Source organism: Microcaecilia unicolor, chromosome 4 (assembly GCF_901765095.1).
Source record: "Microcaecilia unicolor chromosome 4, aMicUni1.1, whole genome shotgun sequence".
Taxonomy (NCBI): Eukaryota; Metazoa; Chordata; class Amphibia; order Gymnophiona; family Siphonopidae; genus Microcaecilia; species Microcaecilia unicolor.
In genome coordinates this window covers 334,555,293-334,569,900 of record NC_044034.1, presented here as the reverse complement: position 1 = coordinate 334,569,900, position 14,608 = coordinate 334,555,293, and the positions used below count along the sequence as shown (strand labels likewise).

At 45.5% G+C, this 14,608-nt stretch overlaps 1 protein-coding gene across 4 annotated transcripts in view; it reads right to left on the bottom strand.

Moving 5' to 3' along the window:
* Positions 1-14,608, bottom strand: part of GPAT4 (glycerol-3-phosphate acyltransferase 4) — a 78,166-nt gene that overhangs the window by 38,356 nt on the left and 25,202 nt on the right. For all 4 annotated transcript variants that reach the window (XM_030202051.1, XM_030202053.1, XM_030202054.1 and 1 more), the window contains 3 exons: positions 6,241-6,330; positions 6,062-6,155; positions 5,862-5,977 (listed from right to left, as the gene is read on the bottom strand). In XM_030202051.1, the coding sequence (XP_030057911.1) occupies positions 5,862-5,977; positions 6,062-6,155; positions 6,241-6,330 (300 nt within the window). The remainder of the gene's footprint in view (positions 1-5,861; positions 5,978-6,061; positions 6,156-6,240; positions 6,331-14,608) is intronic.

Sequence of the window (14,608 nt, the reverse complement as noted above, 5' to 3'; positions counted from 1 at the left end):
GAATTTCAGCAGTGCAAACCTGGATCTCAAGAGAGGTTATCATCTGATAATGCATTGCTGAAACAAGCCAAATGAAGAAAACAAAACTGAGATAATCAGTGTGTTGGACCCCAATCTAGAACCAATGGTATATCCATTATTCTTTCCATATGGAGATCAGACATATTCCTTTGTCTAAACAACCAAAATGTATAATGCACCTCCACTGCAAATCAAACAATCCAAGACTAAGAGTTAAACAAATGCAGTACTATGGGTACCGTTTGGCAATAAGAGACAAATTCAATCCTTTTCTTAGTGCAGGAAAACTAACGCAACAATATTTTGTGGATGCATATATTAAAACAGAGGCAAACAGACTTAATCATATTCGACAAAATCAAAATCTGTTAAGAGTTGAAAAATTCTCTGGGTTAATGGACCACCTTGCAAGTGAAGCTGCAATGGAGGATTTACACCTGGCCAGGCATTTATTTTACCATCATTATTTGCTGACAGCCCAAGAAATATGCATCAAAACTTTCAGGATGTAATGGCAATAGTTCGCAAATATGGCAAGCCAGATCTGTTCATTACTATGACCTGCAACCCAAGCGTTACTGTTTAAGGCTAATTCTACTACACAAACCAGGGGTTAAGTCCTTTGAAGACTTAAAAACAGCTGCATGTGTTCTTTATAATACATTTCAAGATGCAGCCAAGAAAATGGGGCTCATTGATGATGAAGCTCTGTGGGCGAACACCTTAGACAATGCACTCACATGCAGTATGCCACAGCAAATCAGACACCTTTTTGCATACATTTGTGTTTCTGCCGTACCATCAAATGCTTTCCAAATTTTCCAAAAATACAAACTTAATATGACAAGATTTTCAACACATCCATGGTTGCAAAGGTGATTGCTCGATTTGTGAACAATTGTGCCTTCAGAAAATCCAAGCCGTTCTGACTACACATGGCAAAAAACTTGAACACTTTGGTTTACCACAGTCATCCACAGAATAGAAGATCCTAAACTTGCCTTCAATGTTGGAGATGAAAAGCAGAAAGCTGAACAAATGGTAGAAAAACTAAATAATAAGCAAAGGGAAGCATTTCATACTATCTGCCTGCAATACAAAAAACATAACCCACACGTGCTTCTTCCTATACGGTCCTGCTGGAAGTGGAAAAATGTATATGTATAATACTATCCTGAGCTCCATCCGAGGAGATGGAGGAATTGCACTACCTGTTGCTTCTACAGGAATTGCTGCAAATCTCCTTCCACGAGGACGAACATCATTCACAGTTTAAGTTACCTGTTCCTTTACTGGAAATGTCAACATCAAGAATCAGATTAACATCAAATGATGCTTCCATCATTAGAGATGCTAAAATCCTTATTTGGAATGAGTCAACTAACCCGGTATGGCACTTACTGCTGTAGATAGAATCCTCAAAGACATCATGAACAATCAGAAACCATTTGGCGGGAAAGTTCTTCTCCTTAGTGGAGATTTTCGACAAACTCTACCAGTGGTACCACATGGTGATCGAGCTCACATTATTGAAGTTAGCATTAAGTTAAATAAACTATGGAAAAAAATTTAAATACTAAAATTAAACAAATGTAGCAGACAGAAATCTTCCATGTCCAGACGGTTTCAAAGATATCATCAATAGAAATCAAACAAAATAAAACATGGAAAGAAAATAAGATGATACCTTTTTTTATTGGACATATACATTTCTTGATTAGCTTTCGAAGGTTGCCCTTCTTCGTCAGATCGGAAATAAGCAAATGTGGTAGATGACAGTACATATAAGTAAAACATCCAAGCATTTCATTGACAGTTATTTCCGATCTGACGAAGAAGGGCAACCTTCGAAAGCTAATCAAGAAATGTATATGTCCAATAAAAAAAGGTATCATCTTATTTTCTTTCCATGTTTTATTTTGTTTGATTTCTATTGATTACCTTTAAAAGTGGACTAACACGGCTACCACACCTCTCTACTAAAGATATTATCGAAATCCCACAGAAGCACATTTGTGACGGCGATATAGTTAATGCCGTTTTTGAAGAAAAATTACCACAGATACTGTTTACAACTTTGCTAAAAAGACTATTCTTTGCCCAAAAAATGCACATGTTGACAAGATAAATGAGGCTGTTCTAAATATTTTAGAAGGGAAAGGGACTTGATATACCGCCTTTCTGAGGTTTTTGCAACTACATTCAAAGCGGTTTACATATATTCAGGCACTTATTTTGTACCGGGGCAATGGAGGGTTAAGTGACTTACCCAGAGTCACAAGGAGCTGCAGTGGGAATCGAACTCAGTTACCCAGGATCAAAGTCCACTGCACTAAAAACTAGGCTACTCCTCTGCTCCAAGGTGAGACAATTACTTATTTAAGTTCAGACTCCATTCATGACTCCAATGATGAGGAACATCAGTTATATCCTGTAGAATTCCTTCATGAACAAACTCGAACTGGCATGCCTTGCCATAAACTGCAATTAAAAATTGGAGCCATAATTATCCTACTCAGGAATTTAAATACCAAGCGAGGTTTATGTAACGGAACTCGCTTAATAGTGAAAGACTTGAAAACTAACCTCATTATTAGTCAAATAATCACTGGGTCAACTGCAGGGAGTACTGTTTTTATCCCACATATTGAACTAACACCATCTAACACTGACCTCCCATTTACATTATGTCGAAAACAATTTCCTGTGAAATTGGCTTTTGCAATGACAATTAACAAGTCATAAGGACAAACATTTGAAGAAGTTGGCATTTTCCTCCCAGAACCAGTGTTTACACATGAGCAACTGTATGTAGTTCGAAACTCTTCTGATGCAATTGTAAAAGTCATAGATGGTCCTTAACAAGGAAAGCTTTTCCCTCAATGTAACAAAGTTTTCACTAAAAATATTGTTTATAAAGAAATCTTGCAAATGTAAACAAGCATTATATTTCTAATAAAAGATTTTAAATTTCTGCGTACTCTTTAGGCTTTTTGGAAATATACTATAAATAAAAATTAAAACAAAACACAAACATTAAAAAAAAAAAATCCATGTCATACCCCTGGACCTTATTATTCATTATACACCCTTCCCAATTATTCTTTATCATCACAGCACATTCTTCCTAACAGTTCCCTTAAAAACATAATCGCCATAGTTCCTTTTATCTTGCTGCACCATATGCCTGGAATAGACTTCCTCAGCCGGTACGTCAAGCACCATCTCTGGCTGTCTTCAAATCTAAGCTAAAAGCCCACCTTTTTGATGCTGCTTTTAACTTCTAACCCTTATTCACTTCTTCAGAACCCTTATTTTATCATCCTCACCTTAAATATTCCCTTATCTCTTGTTTGTCCTGTTTGTCTGTCCTAATTAGATTGTAAGCTCTGTTGAGCAGGGACTGTCTCTTCATGTTCAAGTGTACAGCGCTGCGTACGTCTAGTAGCGCTATAGAAATGGTAAGTAGTAGTAGTAACCTTGCTAGCGCCCGTTTCATTGGTTTGAGAAACGGGCCTTTTTTACTAGTGTATTTATATTTTTAGTGGGGTACGGCAGGGCAGAGAAAATTTTGTGCCCGCCCACTTTGGGCTCAGGCCCACCCAAAATTGGCTGTCTGGCTACACCACTGCTGCAGGATGCACTACAGAGCTAGAGGTCAGATATTTGGTCAACAGCAACGCTACTACTGGTAGATACTTAGATTGAGCTGCAATCAGAACTTAACTAGCAGCCATTGACATCTGACAGGATACATATAGAAGAAAACAGAAGCCCAGGTAGCCAGGTCCATCTTGCTTGTTTAAAAGATAAGCCCATCAACAACAAAATCCCAGAAGTACTTCCCTGCATGCTTTGTGTATGCTGTTTAAAATCAGAGCAACAGGCTGGTGGTGACAGAACTGTCCAGAAAGACCAAAGGGTCTTAAGCAGTGGCGTTGTTACATGGGGCCATAGAGGCTTGGGCCCCCCCAAATTTCTTCTGGGCTCCTGGTTTTGCTGGCGGGGGTCCCAAACCCCCGCCAGCTGAAGCCTTCATCCAGTACCCGGCCTCGGTGCCACAGCATTGCCTGCCCTGCTCACTCTTCCCCTCACATCCTGCACACTTTTAGTGAAATTCAGTTTCACTAAAAGGAGCATGCCGGATGTGAGGGAAAGAGCGAGCAGGGCATGCAATGTGGCGGTGCCAAGACTGGCGCTGGATGAAGGCTTCAGCTGGCGGGGGTTAGGGACCCCCGCCAGCCAAGGTATTAAATTGCGGCGGTGAGGTGGTGGGGAACAGCGAGGTGGCGGCGGTGAGGCGGCAGCAGACCAAAATGTGCTCCCCCACCTTGGGCTCTGGCCCCCTCCTGCTGCAAGGTCTGGCTACACCCCTGGTCTTAAGCAGCTGACTGGCCCAGGGGCGTATCTGAGATTCGGCGGTAGGGGGGGCAGGGGCTAGAGTGAGGGGGCACATTATAACCCCCCCTACCGCCGCCCCCCCCCCACCGCAGTCAACCCTCCCCCCCTACCGCCGTTAACCCTTTCCCCGCCTACCGCCGTCACCTACGACGTCAAACTCCGTCCAACTGGAAGGATGCATCATGCAGCTTTAACAGCACGAGGATGAAGAAGTTAAAGAAGACCTCAGCTGGGCTGGCGGGGGTTGGGGTCCCCCGCCAGCTGAAGTAATATTTTTTAAAAAACGGCAGGAGCGGACCTCGGGGGTAGGTGACGGCGGTAAGCGGGGAAAGGGTTGGCGGTAGGCGGGGGAGGGTTAACGGCGGTAGGGGGATCCAGGGTGAAATCTGCAGGGGCCCAGGCCCCTGTGGCCCCACGCAGATACGCCTGTGGTCTGGACACTGGCCACATTAATATTAATGGCTGTTTAGATCAGAGGTTATCAACATTTTGGTTGTGTAGACCTCTCATTAACCTGAAAAAAAAAAAAAATACCTCAGGGCCTTCAGTTTATCCTCACTAGACCTCTTTATCTTCCTTCTTCTTTCTGTCTCCACCAGTCTCTCTCTTCTTAGCCAGCCTCTATCAGTCTCTCTTTCTCCCCCCTCTAGCTAATCACTACTAGCCAGTCAGTCTCCAACTTTCCCTCCAGTAAGTCCTCACAATTAGTTTTTCTCCCTCTCCTCACCTACCAATGACACACTGCTGTTCCCAAGCTCTGTAGACTGATGGTTCTGGCACTCCTGTTTCCAGCCTCTACAACTGCTTCTGATCACTCTGAAACTGCTCCCACTTGTGGGTCCACCCCCATAACAGCTTCTGATCCCACCCCCACAGCTGCTGCTTCTTCTGTCTCCTATGGCTCCTGATGCTGCCACAACCATCTTCACAGCCACCACTGATTCCTCCTCTACAGCTGCCTCTCATACAAACATTGATTAAAGCAGCATTTAAACACACACACACACAAAATACATTTCTCTTCTGTGTCCTAGGGACCTCCTGGAGTCCGTGAACCCCAGGTTGGAAAGCACCGATTTAGATTACTACAAACTTTGTTAATTTAGATATTGGAAGGGAAAGGTGCTGGGTGTGAACTAAAAACAGAGGATCTTGCAGTCTCATCTACTCACAAAGGTGGAATATAAGGGAGGAAAATTAGAAAAACTGCCCAAGAATAAGGAAAGACAGCATATTAAAGCACTCATGTTCTATGGAGAATAGTTAGGATATACTTGTGCAGTGTGGAGAGAGGAACTGGGAAAAGTGGACAGACTGGGGGAGGACAGAATGAGTCAACTGAGCTTTTTATGCTATGTTACTATGTTAGATTAACAGCAAAGCAAAAATAATATCCAAACTTAAAAACAGGGATTCACAGATGGTAGCAGGTGGGTTACCTCTTGGCCACTAGGTGTCTATCTTTGACCTCCGACCTCTCAAACCAGACATGTGGACAGGCTTTCACCATGGCCCTCTGGATCACACCCATCAGCCCTCCATGAACCTGCCCCACCTACAGGAAAACACCACCACATTACTTTCAGAAATTCCCACAATGTAGCAGCCCCCCTCCCCCAGCATCTAGAGCCAGTCTTACCATGGCATAGTACCCATCACTAGCAAGGATGATGACATCGATGGGAGAGGTGTGATTTGCCACACAGATTCCTCCATTTTTCGGTCTGTTTTCACTAAAAGTAAACATAAGTTCATAAGTAAGTAGAGAACAAGGATGAATTTCAGCAGTGCAAACCTGGATCTCAGAGAGGTTATCACCTGCTATGGTAAGTAATGATGGCAGTCAAGGCCCGCACACAGATCCGATAGCACATCAGATGCACATGTCTACTCAGAAACTCCTTGCAGCTGGAGAGAGAAAAAGTGCAAGAAACAGGAAACAGCTTTAGTGCAAGCACAAAACGAGGAGGAGCAGATCTCTTCCTTAACACAAATATTTACTTGAGATGCATTTTCTCTGAACTGTATTCCAAATATGGGCCTACAAGACATACACCACATCTATAGGCATACGATCCCATGCCCTCACACCTGAAGAGACACTGCTACAAATCCACAGACACCGCCCCAGTGTGAATACCTTCCGACATACATGAGGTCTTGTCCCATCACACATCCATAGGCAATGTCTGCACATCCAGACGCTGCTACACCCCCCACGGACACATCTTCCAGTTCCCACAGACCCACCACAAAATTCTGTTGCATAGCCCTTATGACATGCTATACAGTACATATGCTTCTACCTATAGGCACTGAAATACACCACAAACTAAGTGCATAACTAAAACTCACTCTGCTGAATACAATCCCCATGGCACATACCAACTCAAGCTGTAATACCCAGAGGATTTTTCAAGTCAGGGGCCACTTTGTCAACGCATTTTCAGTGTGAGCCAGAACAACTGAAGGACAAAGCAACCTGGGTGAGGGCAGGGGGTGTTCCTCTCTGATGATAAAACCAACCTAGTGCTGTGGTGTGTAAAGTTACTGGTGTGAATAAAATTAAGTCTGTTCCCTATCAGTCTGTCACCACTCAACCCTACCCCAGGTTCCCAATCTGCTCTCAACACAATCAAGCCCTTCCTTTCTCAACACTTCCTCCAATACTCTCCCTCCCAACCCCAGCTATTCTTAAATCCTACCTGCCTCTCTCATGAGTCATCCTACACTATCCTGTCTCCACCCCCTACCTCTCTTCCCCTAGATTGTAAAAGGAGGTGAGGCAGGGTGTCATGTAATGCCCAAGAGCTACCCCTAGCACCCACCTGGGGTTAACCCTGCGGCCACCTAGAGTGTCCCAGCACTGCCCAGGCCTGCTCAAACCTGTGCTCGTGCTCATACACTGGCATACCCTCCAACCACCAACTGAGTCCCGAATGCCTCTGGGCAAGTCTCCCACCCACAAGTTATTTCCCTGGTGGTTTCTAAGGACACGGGCCACAATCCCAGGGGTCCCACAGTTCCTAGAAAACACCCACAGACCGAGAACACAAACCCTCAGGATTCTTAGTCAGTCCAGGACAACAGAGCTAACAAACTGTTAAGTTTATCATCATTAAAAAAGGTAGAACAGTGAATGGTAGAGGTGTAAAACAACAGGAATAAACATTAAAATTAAAACTGTCTTACTACCTAAGTAGTATCTGGGGTATTCAGGAAAAATAAAACTGCTCATTGGATTTTAACAGGGTCTCAGTACAGAAGTCTTCACTCTCCACACTCCCACTCTGAGACTGGAGAAATTCCAGCACATTCTGGCTAGATCTTAGGCTTCAGGGCCAATAAAGGCCCACAACACTAGCACTAAGGGGTTTTACTGCAGGCTACTTTCCCCCAGGGGTTTTCCTCTTTCCCAAAGAGGGAAGGCAAAGTAAAAAGAAAACAGATCTCTGCTGCAGCTATAAAGCAGAGGTCACACACCACTTGCTGGCCAAATAAGGGAAATGCAATGAAAGGGAAAGTGTCATAAAACAACATTACAAGCCCCAAGAACTTCTCAGAAGTTCTGAGAGAGAAGGCCATCTCTGCGGGTAAGTGACATTATTTTATTCTGAGCTTGGTAACTTAAAGATTAGGGTTTAAAAGAAGAACAGCAGGATATTGATAAACAGAATTTTAAAATAAAAAAAAAAAAACAAGCAAACTTATTAGCTAGTCTCCATACCCTTTTCCCTATAGTTTTGAAACTTCAAGTGTCTGCCACAGCTTAAAGATTAGGGTTTAAAAGAGAAATTGTAGGATATTGATAAACACAGAATTTTAAAATTAAAAAAAAAGGTAAGCAAACTTTATTAGCTAGTCTCCATACTCTTTTCCCCATAGTTTTAAAACATGACGTTTCTGCCACAGCATTAACAGATAGTCTCTAGAAAGCACAGAAGGGCCCAGTTCAGTCCCCATTCCCACCCACCCCTAGCTCAACTCTTCATTTATAGTCAATTATTCTAATTAAGACAAGAGGGGAATTTTCATTAGAGTTTTAATTACATTTATTTAGTTTCTAAGAAGCAAACCCTAAATAAATTACAAATTACACCAGTCAAAAGGATCATTATATTCATCTCATATAACCCTAGTTCCTTAAGAAGTTTTAATTAAACAACTCTATAATACTAAGGTGCAGACAGTAGTCCAGCAGTGAGAAGGGTGCTATCCAGTCCTTTGCATTGAGTGTCACATGTATGATTATCTCCCATTTGGTGAGCTGTCATATGTGTGTGCTCGATTCAAAGAGCTCCTAACTCTCAGAGAATGAGTTCATTCTCTTGAGGCTAGAGTAGCAGACTTGGAGGAACTGAAGGAGACAGAGAGGAACATAGAGGAGGCCTACAGGGATGTTGTAGAGAAGTCCCACCTCCAACCTGGAAGCCCCTGTGCTGCCTTGGAGGAAGGAGGCCTTCGAAAAGGATAGCATCACCCTGGTGCAGCTGGAAGTAATCCTGTAGACAGGACCAGCACACCAGGGAATAAAATATCCTCTCACACCAAGGATGTGTCTCCAGAAGCTTCTGCCCAGGTGGGAAGGGTTAGGACGGCTATTGTAGCTGGTGATTCAATTATTAGGCATATAGATAGCTGGGTGGCTGGTGAACGTGAGGATTGCCTGGTCACTTGCCTGCCTGCCTGGTGCGAAGGTGGCAGACCTCACGCGTCACATAGATAGGATTTTAGATAGTGCAGGGGAGGAGCCAGCTGTCTTGGTACATGTGGGTACCAATCACACAGGAAAATGTGGGAGAGAGGTTCTGGAAGCCAAATTTAGGCTCTTAGGTAAAAAGCTCAAATCCAGAACCTCTATGGTAGCATTTTCTGAAGTGCTCCCCATTCCACACACAGGGTCCAAGAGACAGGCAGAGCTCCGGAGTCTCAATGCGTGGATGAGATGATGGTGCAAGGAGGAGGGTTTTAGATTTGTTAGGAACTGGGCAACATTCTGGACAAGGGGGGGCCTATTCCGAAATGATGGGACCAAGCTGCTGGCATCAGCATTTAAAAAGGAGATAGAGAAGCTTTTAAACTAGAAACTGGGGGAAGGCCGACAGTCGCTCAAAAGCGCATGGTTTGGAATAAGATATCTTTCAAAGATATCACCAAAACAGGGAAGATAGGGTATCCCGATAGTGAGGGTGCAAAAGAGACAATAGTAGACCAGGTGTCCTTAAATAAAAATCAGACAAAAGATTTCAAAATTAATACTGTCAAAAATCCTATCCTCTGTTTTCTGTCCAGTAACTCGGTGGTTTCCAAACTTGGTCCTGGAGGCACCCCAGCTAGTCAGGTTTTTGGGATATACACAGTGAATATTCATGAGAGATTTTGCATGCACTGGATTCCTAAAGAGTTAATCACCAAGTGCTATTCTGATATCTGAAGGTGAGCATCCAAGAAATGAAGTCAACTGTCCCTTCCCTGATTTTCTTGGAGAAAGCTGGGAGAAGGAGACTCGGATTTAAATGGAATTGCCACCTGGGCTGAAAAGGATGGTACCAGCCGAAAACTGACTACCTCCCTATATAAAATAAAAGTATGGAGCTCTATAACATAAGGCCTACAGTTTCAAAGCACATATAGCTGAGATCAGGCAACCCTCAGGGGGAGGAATGCTGGCTTCGGCCTAACCCCTGGTAAGCCTTTCCTCAGCTGAGAGGTGCCCACCTCTACCACCGGCTGCCTTTCAGGTGCTGTGGAGGACTTGCAGCTCATCTGCATATCCTTACACCCTTCTCCGGGGTGACACCCAGGTCCACCCCGATCCACTCAGGGCCTCCGCTCTAGGTGCCCAGCGCTCCCACCAGGTGCTGTGGAGGAATTGCAGCCCTTCTGCATTTCCTCACAGCTGTATCCGGGGTGACTCCAGTTCCACCCCGATCTTCCCAGGGCCTTCTCTCCAAGTGCACAGAGTTTCCAGGTGCTTTTTGGCTAGGATCAGGCGACCCTCAGGGGGAGGAATGCTGGCTTCGGCCTAACCCCTGGTAAGCCTTTCCTCAGCTGAGAGGTGCCCACCTCTACCACCAGCTGCCTTTCAGGTGCTGTGGAGGACTTGCAGCTCATCTGCATATCCTTACAGCCTTCTCCGGGGTGACACCCAGGTCCACCCCGATCCACTCAGGGCCTCCGCTCTAGGTGCCCGCGCACCGGCATTTTTCTCTTTGTATCTAATCTTTTTCCAGTTGCTAAAGTACCTTAATCGTTTATGGCCCCTATTCATATTCTCTTCCTAGCTCTGTCCCTTCCTAATCTTTTCCCTCACCCCCTACCTCTCTCCGCTACAGGAACTCACTTCCCATCCATTGACTTCATCACCTCACCTTCTCTCCTACCCTCTTCCTCCCTCTTGGCTTTTAATCTCCGTCTCTTTCTTCCCTCCATTTTGCCTTCCCCATTCCACCTAAATACCTCTCGCCTTCGACGCCTTCGTGGCCACACCTCTCCTACTCTCCTCCGCTCTCTTTTACTCCTTCTCTTACTCTCAGCTGGTGACATCAATCCCAATCCTGGCCCTCCTCACCAACTATTATCCAAACTCTACAGATCTCACCGTGACCTCTCTAACCTCATCTCTATTCCTCTACTCCCCTCCTCTTCTCTGCCCTTCTCTTGCGCCCTATGGAATGCCCGCTCTATCTGTAACAAACTCCCCTATATTGTAAGGAATATGCCGAAAGGAAGAGGGACCCCAGCTACCCACCGGAGAAAAGAGAGCCGGAGGGTAGGAGGGAAGACCCTAGGGATGCTCAGGTTTTGCCCAAAAGGGACATAAAAATGGGAAACTACAACTCCCAGAAGGCCACAGGAGAGCTCCGGGGGAGGAGAAGTAGGGTGCAGAACCAAGGAGCTCCAGAAGAGGGCCGCCAGGGAAAAGGAAAAGCTGATTCTCCCACCTGGTGGAGGAGGTGGTGGAACCGGTGGCAGGAGAAGGAAAAGCAGCCTAGCAGAGTTAATGAAGAAAAGTGTAATCAGCTGGAAAAGGGGTGGGGGGAGGAGAAAATGGACTGGGCTCCTGAAGGAGAGAGGGAGAATGAACCAGAGGCGATGGAGCAAGAGGAGGCTGAGCTGGTCTTAGACGAACCCATGGAGCTCTTGGCTATGGCTCAGCCAGCACTGGAGGTATAGGGGGGAAGGCCTGGGTCAATGCGGGAGGAGGTCAGGAGAATAGAGACTGACCCAGAGGGTGGGACCCAAGGCTTTGAGCCCGCGCAAAGCCTAGCTCTATTGAACTGTGCTGAGAGAAGCCTGGCTGTAATTGGACTGTGTTAGAAACAGCCTGACTTTATTGAGCTGTGCTGAGAGAAGCCTGGCTGTACTTGGACTGTGTTTGAACCAGCCTAGCTCCATTGAACTGTGCTAAGAGAAGCCGGGTTGTAATTGGACTGTGTTAGAAACAGCCTGACTTTATTGAGCTGTGCTGAGAGAAGCCTGGCTGTAATTGGACTGTGTTAGAAACAGCCTGACTTTATTGAGCTGTGCTGAGAGAAGCCTGGCTGTAATTGGACTGTGTTAGAAACAGCCTGCAGCCTGGCTTTATTGAGCTGTGCTGAGAGAAGCCGGGTTGTACTTGGACTGTGTTTGAAACAGCCTAGCTCCATTGAACTGTGCTGAGAGAAGCCTGGCTGTAATTGGACTGTGTTAGAAACAGCCTGGCTTTATTGAGCTGTGCTGAGAGAAGGCTGGCTGTACTTGGACTGTGTTTGAAACAGCCTAGCTCTATTGAACCGTGCTGAGAGAACCCTGGCTGTAATTGGACTGTGTTTAAAACAGCCGAGGAGCTGTTGAAGAAAAGGGGGTTGGGCTGCAAATCCCAAAAACAGGCCCAAGAAAGAAGAAGAAACACATAAAGAGGAAAACAGATAGCTCGGTGCTGGTGGTAAGGAGGCTTCACGGACTTAGCCAGTAGGAGCCTTGTTTACAATATCCAGGACCTCTTTATCTCGCGTCACCTCCATCTGCTCGCCATAACAGAAACCTGGCTCTGCCCTGATGACTCTGCTTCAGTCGCAGCCCTGTGCCATGGCGGTTATCTATTTTCACATACTCCTCGCCCTGCTGGCCGTAGACTACTTCTCTCTCCCTCCTCCAGATTTCAACCCCTTCTTCCACCTCAATCTCACTGTTTTTCCTCCTTTGAAGTCCACTCTATCCGCCTTTTCTCTCCTCTGCCTCTTCGAATAGCGGTCATTTATCGTCCCCCTAATAAGTCCCTTTCATCCTTTCTCAGTGACTTTGACGCCTGGCTTGCCTTCTTCCATAATCCTTCCTCCCCCTCTCTCATCCTTGGTGACTTTAATATTCCTGCTAATGATCCTTCCAACTCTTATATTTCCAAGTTACTCGCTTTAACGTCGTCCTTTAATGTCCAACTATGCTCCACCTCCCCCACTCATCAAAATGGTCACTGTCTTGATCTCATCTTCTCCTCCAACTGTTCACCTTCTAGTTTCCTTGCCTCTGATCACCATCTTATAACTTTCACACTTAAATCTCCTCCCTCCCAGTCCCGTCCTATCCTATCTAATTTATCTAGGAATGTTCACGATATTGACCCTTCATCTCTATCCTCCCATGTTTCAAACCTCCTCTCTACTGTGGCACCATCAACGTCTGTCAACGAGGCTGTTTCTTCTTACAACAATACTCTATCCTCTGCCTTAGACACTCTTGCACCTTTGATGACCCGCCCTGTAAGGCGTACAAAACCCCAACCTTGGCTGACTTCTAATATCCGCTACCTACGTTCCTGTACCCGCTCCGCCGAACGTCTCTGGCGGAAATCTCGGGCCCTTGCTGATTTCTTACACTTTAAGTTCATGCTGACCTCCTTCCAATCTGCTCTTTTACGTGCCAAACAGGATTATTATATCCAACTGACCAACTCTCTTGGCTCTAATCCTAGACTTCTCTTCACCACATTGAACTCTCTCCTCAAGGTGCCCCCTCCCCCAACTCCCCCTTCATTATCTCCTCAGACCCTTGCTGAATTCTTTCACAACAAGGTTCAAAAGATAAACCTTGCTTTCTCTACCTCACCACCTCTCCCTCCACTAGTCCGTTCCCCTCTCTCTCATTCCCTTTCCTCCTTTCCTGAAGTTACTATTGAGGAAACTACACTTCTCCTTTCTTCCTCAAAATGTACCACCTGTTCCTCTGATCCCATTCCCACCCACCTTCTTAATGCCATCTCTGCTACTCTTATTCCTTTTATCTGTCACATTCTCAACCTCTCACTTTCCACTGCGACTGTCCCTGCTGCCTTTAAACATGCTGTGGTCACACCTCTCCTTAAGAAGCCTTCACTTGACCCTACTTGTCCCTCTAATTACCGACCCATCTCCCTCCTTCCTTTCTCTCCAAATTACTTGAGCGTGCTGTTCACCGCCGCTGCCCTTGATTTTCTCTCCTCACATGCTATTCTTGACCCATTACAATCTGGTTTTCGCCCTCTCCACTCAACCGAAACTGCGCTTACTAAAGTCTCCAATGACCTATTACTGGCTAAATCCAGAGGTCAATATTCCATCCTCATTCTTCTTGATCTTTCCGCTGCTTTTGACACTGTCGATCACAGCATACTTCTCGATACCCTGTCCTCACTTGGATTCCAGGGCTCTGTCCTTTCCTGGTTCTCTTCCTACCTCTCCCTCCGCACCTTTAGTGTTCACTCTGGTGGATCCTCTTCTACTTCTATCCCTCTGCCTGTCGGCGTACCTCAGGGTTCTGTTCTTGGTCCCCTCCTCTTTTCTATCTACACTTCTTCCCTTGGTTCATTAATCTCATCCCATGGCTTTTCCTACCATCTCTATGCTGACTCCCCCCAAATCTACCTTTTCTACCCTGATATCTCACCTTGCATCCAAACCAAAGTTTCAGCGTGCTTGTCTGACATTGCTGTCTGGATGTCTCAACGCCACCTGAAATTAAATATGACCAAAACCGAGCTTCTCATTTTCCTCCCCAAACCCACCTCCCCGCTCCCCCCGTTTTCTATTTCTGTTGATGGCTCTCTGATTCTCCCTGTCTCCTCAGCTCGAAACCTTGGGGTCATCTTTGACTCTTCTCTCTCCTTCTCTGCTCATATCCAGCAGACCGCCAAAACCTGTCGTTTCTTTCTTTACAACATCCGTAAAAT